The following is a 5,978-nucleotide window of genomic DNA, read 5'->3' as shown; positions in this document are numbered from 1 at the left end:
AGCCACTTTTCCCCATCCTGCCAGGCAGGTCAAGCTCTTATTTCCAAGGAAAACCAGTATTTTTATGCAATCCCTGATCAGACACCAAGGCTGAGGCTCATCACCAGCACAAAGGTCCACTGGGCTGCCCCAAACACCCAGGCAGAACCAAAATGAGGTGAGGAACTCCAGGAGCCCCYCTCTGCTCCAGGAGAGCCATGACCACAGCAGACACCAAACCAGAGAGGTCTTTGCTGTGCCAAGGATCCAAGTCACTCTTTTGGGAGATCTTTTGGGATTCACCAGCTCCCTTCTGCAGGGAAGGGTAACGCCAGCACTCACCCGGCCGTAGACGGGGTTGGCAGCAGCCAGGACGCTGCAGCGGGAGTTGAGGCGGGCCTGGATGCCAGCCTTGGCGATGGTGACCCGTCCCTGCTCCATCACCTCGTGGATGGCCGTGCGGTCGATGTCGGACATCTTATCAAACTCGTCGATGCACACCACGCCCCGGTCGGCCAACACCATGGCTCCTGCCTCCAAACGCCGCTCCCCTGGCATGGGATGGGAGAAAAGAGGGTCAACCACCACCCACTGGCCCTAAACATCTCCTGCCCTGCCATCCCCATCACCCCTGGGATGAGGGGGAGCCTCAAGGAGCAGCAGCATCCTTCTGGAGTGCACATCTCCAACCCAACTCAACAGCAGAAGGAACATTTARGATTAGGATTAGGGTTAGGAATGTCTTGCTGTGAGAAAGACAAAATCCAGGCTGCTGTTGGCTTTCACATGGGGTACATCAAGCAGAAGAGGAGTAAAGAAGACCACTTAACAGAGGTGGAAAAAATATCCCAAAACGTGGGATCCCATGACCCTGARTAATCATTACCATAAAGCTTCTTGATGAAGCAAGTCCTGCAAGTGTCAATGCAGAACAAACATCACAAATTTGATTGAGGTTGGAAGAAACTTCTCAGATCACCAAAAACAGGAGTCCTGGATGTCACAGAGTCCCTCCCAGGGGTTAACTAGCATCACCCTGATGCTCCTCACCCGTCTCCTGGTCCGTGGTGACGGCAGCGGTGAGGCCGACGCCGGAGGAGCCGCGGCCGGTGGTGGCGATGGCCCGGGGGGCTGTGCTCAGCACGTACCGCAGCAGCTGGGATTTGGCCACGGAGGGGTCTCCTGGGATGGAGAACAGCACTTTTAGAAACCTCAGATCACCTGGATACCAACTGCACCATCATCCCGTGTCTGGTTTGGGGTGCTCAGAGCAGGRCAGGTGGAGGGGAAAGGGGCAGAAGAGGGTTTGCTCAGAGTTCAGAAAATAAGGTGAGCAGATTAACTTCTCACCATGATCCCATGGGAGGAAATAGAGAAGAGTTAAGAGATTTGAGASGTGATGGGGATGGGACAAGAGGCAATGGGGACAATTTGGAACATAGGAAATCCAAAGTGGATAGTAGAAAGAAATAAAAAAGTCTCCCTGAGGGACTGGCAAACACTAGGATAATGGCTCACRGAGGTCATGGGATCCCCTAGAATCATGAAATGGTTTGGGATGGAAAAGATCTTAAAAGTTCACTTTGTTCGATCCCTTCTGCCATGGGCAGGGACATCTTCCACTATCCCAGGTGGCTCCAAGCCCCATCAAACCTGGCTTTGGACATTTCCAGGGATCCAGGGGCAGCCACAGCTTCTCTGGGCACCCTGTGCAGGGCCTCCCCACCCTCACAGGGAACAATTCCTTCCCAATATCCCATCCAAACCTGCTCTCTGTCACTGAAAAACCATTCCCCCTTGTTCTGGCACTCCAGGCCCTTGTCTCCAGTCCCTCTCCAGCTTTCCTGGAGCCCCTTTAGGAACTCTGAAGTCTCCCTGGAGCCTTCCCAATGCTGGACACCCCCAGGTCTCTCAGCCTGGCTCCAGARCAGAGGGGCTCCAGTCCTGGACTGCTGTCCAAAGTCTTCTCTGGACTCACTGTAACAGGTCCACATCTTTCTTGTGCTGATGACTCCACACTTGGACACATCTCCATCCCTGGAGATGTTCAAAACCAACTGGAGAAGTCTGAAAGCAGCCTGACCCACCAGTGATACCGGCTCAGCCCTGCACACATCCCTGGACCAGGAACCTCCAGATGACCTGGCTAATTTCAGTTACTCCACAGAACTAAATTCAGAATCCTTCACCTGACACCCAACACCACCAACCCAGGGTGCCTCTGCCCAGCCCTCCCAGACCTATCAGCAAGATGTTGATGTCTCCTCGGATGCGGCTCCCGTTCTCCAGGATCTTCTCCACCCCTCCCAGCAGCATGCAGAGAATGGCCTTCTTGATGTACTCGTGCCCATGGATGCTGGGAGCCAGGGATTTGGCCAGCTGGTCAAAGATATCCTAAGGCAGAAGAGGCAGAGCACGGCCCRTCACATGGACTGGAGCAAACAAGAACAAACAATGCTTCAAAAGACCATTTCAGCCCAAATTCCAGCTTATTCCTATCACAGAGCCACGTGGATGAAAATTATTTGGAAAGGAGAAGACTGTTGGCCAGAGTTTCCTTTCACTGGGATTTATCTGAAGTCCTGGACCATCTTGTCACTGTCACCCAAACAAGCTATGGAAGCAGTGAGAGCAACTGCTCTCACAAAGGAAAGCTCTGAGCACAAGAGGCTGGGGTAGAACCCCATTATCTCAGTCTGGGGTTAGAAAAGAGGCATTTCTCCTGAAGAGGAAATTCCCTGGAAACCTGCTGGCAGGGTCAGGAGACAGCAGAGCTGCCAGCAGRAAGGATGCTCTGCAAGCAGTACAGAAGCAGCAAGAAAAACAACAGGACCTCATCACAATCCAAACATAAAATTCGAATAAAATTAGTTGGAAAATTCAACAACATGCTAAGAGGTAAAGAGTTACTTGCAACCCAACAAGAACCTCCTTAGCCACATGCCAAGCTGAAACTTCGTCCTTGGACATGAGACTCGGGTACCTTGGAGCGGCTTTTGCTGAATCTCTTGATCTTGGCCACGTCAGAGGCAGAGTAGAGTGGCCGGACGTCTTTGCTCATCTGCTTCACGTGGCAGGCAATGAGGATGGTCCTGGAGAAGGGACACAGCAGTGGTCAGTTCTGCAAAGCCCACAGAGCCACAGCAACAACACAGCAGGAACTTCCACAGAGCCATCACTGGCCCTAGGAAGCTCTGGAAAGAGGTGGGAAGCTTCAACAGCTGTAGAACCCTTGATGTGGCTGTGCTGGGCTACGGTGAAGCATCTTTAAGAGCATCCAAACCCTTCTGGGCACAGCTGGAAGCCACAGCAATGCATTGTGAGAAGAGACCTCATCAGAGTCTACAGCTTCCTCATGAGGAAAGTGGAGAAGTGACACAAATCTCTTCTCTTTGGGACCAGAGACAGAACCTGAGGGAACAGAAGGAGCTGTACCAGGGAGGTTTAGGTTGGATATCAGGAACAGGTTCTTCCCCGAAAGGTTGGTAGGGTAATGGTAATGGTCACAGCTCCAAGGCTGCCAGAGTCCCAGGAGTGTTTGGACAACACAGGGTGGGATTGTTGGGGTGCCTGCACAGGGCCAGGAGTTGGACTCCATCATCTTTGTGGGTCCCTTCCAACTCAGCATATTTGGTGATTAAGATCAAGGTGCAAACCACTTCCAAGTGATTTAAGCCCATTTGACCCAGCTCTCTGATGGCCATCTGGCCACATCTCACCTTCCTGAGACATCAYTCAACCAAGCAGGATGAGAGGGCTGAAATCCAAAGCAGACCCACCTGAAAGTGCCTGAGGTGTAGCCCCCTTTCTTCCCTGGCAGGCAGCGGTACGTCCCCACCACCTGGATACGGTCCCCGGGCTTCACCCTGTCCACCAGGTCATCGTCCAGAACTACCTCCACTGAGCGGGGCAGCTGCCCTGCCGGGGCCTTCTCAGGCATCTCCTGGATGGTGATGGTCTGGTGGTCCTTGTAGACAGAGAGGCCAAACTCTGTCTCCAGGGGGTTGTTCTCTTCATCCTAAAACAGGAACCCAAATAAAAAGGTGAGCATCRTTTTTCAAGAGCAGAGGGAAGAGTGGTGGGATCAGCTGAGCAGGGAAAAGGCTGCATCACCTGAGTGATGGGAAGGGTTGTTTCAGCAGGTCTGGAGGTGGGGTTCACCAGCTCCACATCAAAGCTGGGACATTCCCCCCAGAGCAACCTGGTGCTGCTTCACCTCACCTTTGTAGGGTAGATGGCGGTGGATGGGAAAGCATCCAGGGAGGTCATGTCTGTGTATCGGCGCTCAATCGTCTTCTTGGTAGCTGGGCAATAATGGACGCTCCGGACGACTTTTGGACGCACCAGAGAGCCTGGGGTAGGAAAAGAGAGGAGTGAGGGGCTGGGATATCCCATCCCTATCAGCAGACAGCCCCAGCATGGTCTCCAACACTAAAATAACTTGGGTAAAACATGGACAGGATTTGCCRATTTTAAAGACCATCCCAACACTCAAGTCCTTCTGCCGAGCTCCCTGTTCCCTGGCTCAGATTGCCAGGACACAGAATCATTGGATGGTTTAAAGATAATCTCATTCCACTCCCTCTGCCACGGGCAAGGACACCTTCCACTATCCTGGGTTGCTCCAAGCCTGGGACACTTCCAGGGATTCAGGGGCAGCCACTGCTTCCCTGTGCCAGGGCCTTCCCACCCTCAAAGGGAACAATTCCTTCCCAATATCCCATCTAATCCTGCTCTCTGTCAGCATGAAGCCATTCCCCCCTGTCCTGTCCCTCCAGGCGCTTGTCCCAAGTCCCTCTCCATGCCAGGTTTCCTGGAAGGCTCTAGCTCCCTGGCCCCTCCCAAAGTCGCTGGGTGTCCCCCAGGCTCACACTTTGTCACGATGCCCTCCACGCAGACGATGCAGCTGAGGAAACAGGCTGTCAGTGTCCGTGGGGACACGTGCTTGGAGCCAAAGCTGCCCTCCAGCCCGATGTAGAAGTCCTCGTACTGCTTGGCGTAGGTGGCATCGACGGAGGCGACGAAATCCTTCAGGGCRCGCTGGAAGGCGATCAGCTCCTCGAAGGCATTGCTCAGGAGCCTGCAGCACAGGGAGRTGACAAAGCAAATGGGTCATCCCCTTCCTCCTCAACACTTTTATCACATCCCCATTTGCTCCACAAGTTTAGCAGGAGCAGGAGGTGAAAAAACCCCGAATCCAAAGTCCCCAATCACAGCTCTGTGTGAGATCTCCCAGCACCAACAGCCAGGAGGAGAACAATTCCAAACATCCTATCTAGAAAGCCTTACATAACCCTGGCAGACTGGCAAGCCTGGTTCAAAATATCCCTGRGCATCCTAAAAAAGGCTGAGACARYTGGGGYTRTTCAGCCTGAGGAAGAGAAGACCTTACAATCCCTTTCAGTSYCTAAAGGGGCTCCAAAAGAGCTRGAAAGGGGCTTTGGGCAAGRGCCTGGAGTGACAGGAAAAGGTGGAATGSCTTCAYAYTGACAAAGGACAGRKTTAGATGGGATATTGRGAAGAAATTGTTTCTGTGAGRGTGATGARGCCMTGGCTTTCACCRTAGGACAAGGTTTGGCTCTTTCKTGTGACAAATGACCTGCAGGACCAGGGCTGGACCTTTGAAGCCCCTCTCAGGCCCAGTGCCCCAGGTGACCCCGGTGCCCCACACCCACCTGCTGGCTCTCTTCTCATTCTTGCGCCTCAGGTCGTTGATGTTGACGATGAGCCGATACTGGTTGTCACTGATCATATCCCGCACTTTGCTCTGGTAAATCCCTTGGTCCTCCTGCAAGTGGGAGTGGGGGAAAAACAGCTAAAAAACCCAACTCAGTTTGCATGTTTGCCTGTGTGAGACGATGTCCAAGAGCCCATTCCTGCAGAGCTTCACTCCCTTCATCCCACTGGCTAAGCAGGAAGGGGCAACACAGGAAGCAGGTGCTCCCTAACCCCTGGGGGAATGGAGGGACACAGGGGCTCCCTAACCCCTGGGGGAATGG

General features: G+C 53.3%; 1 protein-coding gene across 2 annotated transcripts in view; it reads right to left on the bottom strand.

Moving 5' to 3' along the window:
- The window catches only part of MCM3 (minichromosome maintenance complex component 3), an 11,718-nt gene that overhangs the window by 4,827 nt on the left and 913 nt on the right, over nt 1-5,978 (bottom strand). For both annotated transcript variants that reach the window (XM_057382187.1, XM_057382188.1), the window contains exons 2-9: nt 5,655-5,767; nt 4,851-5,059; nt 4,201-4,331; nt 3,759-3,997; nt 2,963-3,071; nt 2,220-2,373; nt 1,030-1,161; nt 322-530 (exon numbers count right to left, since the gene is read on the bottom strand). In XM_057382187.1, coding sequence (XP_057238170.1) covers nt 322-530; nt 1,030-1,161; nt 2,220-2,373; nt 2,963-3,071; nt 3,759-3,997; nt 4,201-4,331; nt 4,851-5,059; nt 5,655-5,767 — 1,296 coding nt within the window. The remainder of the gene's footprint in view (nt 1-321; nt 531-1,029; nt 1,162-2,219; nt 2,374-2,962; nt 3,072-3,758; nt 3,998-4,200; nt 4,332-4,850; nt 5,060-5,654; nt 5,768-5,978) is intronic.

Source organism: Malurus melanocephalus, unplaced genomic scaffold, assembly GCF_030028575.1.
Source record: "Malurus melanocephalus ecotype Western Australia unplaced genomic scaffold, MMel_1.1 scaffold_553, whole genome shotgun sequence".
NCBI classification, from domain to species: Eukaryota; Metazoa; Chordata; class Aves; order Passeriformes; family Maluridae; genus Malurus; species Malurus melanocephalus.
Note: the sequence above shows the minus strand (reverse complement) of the source record. Positions and strands in the feature narration are given on the sequence as shown.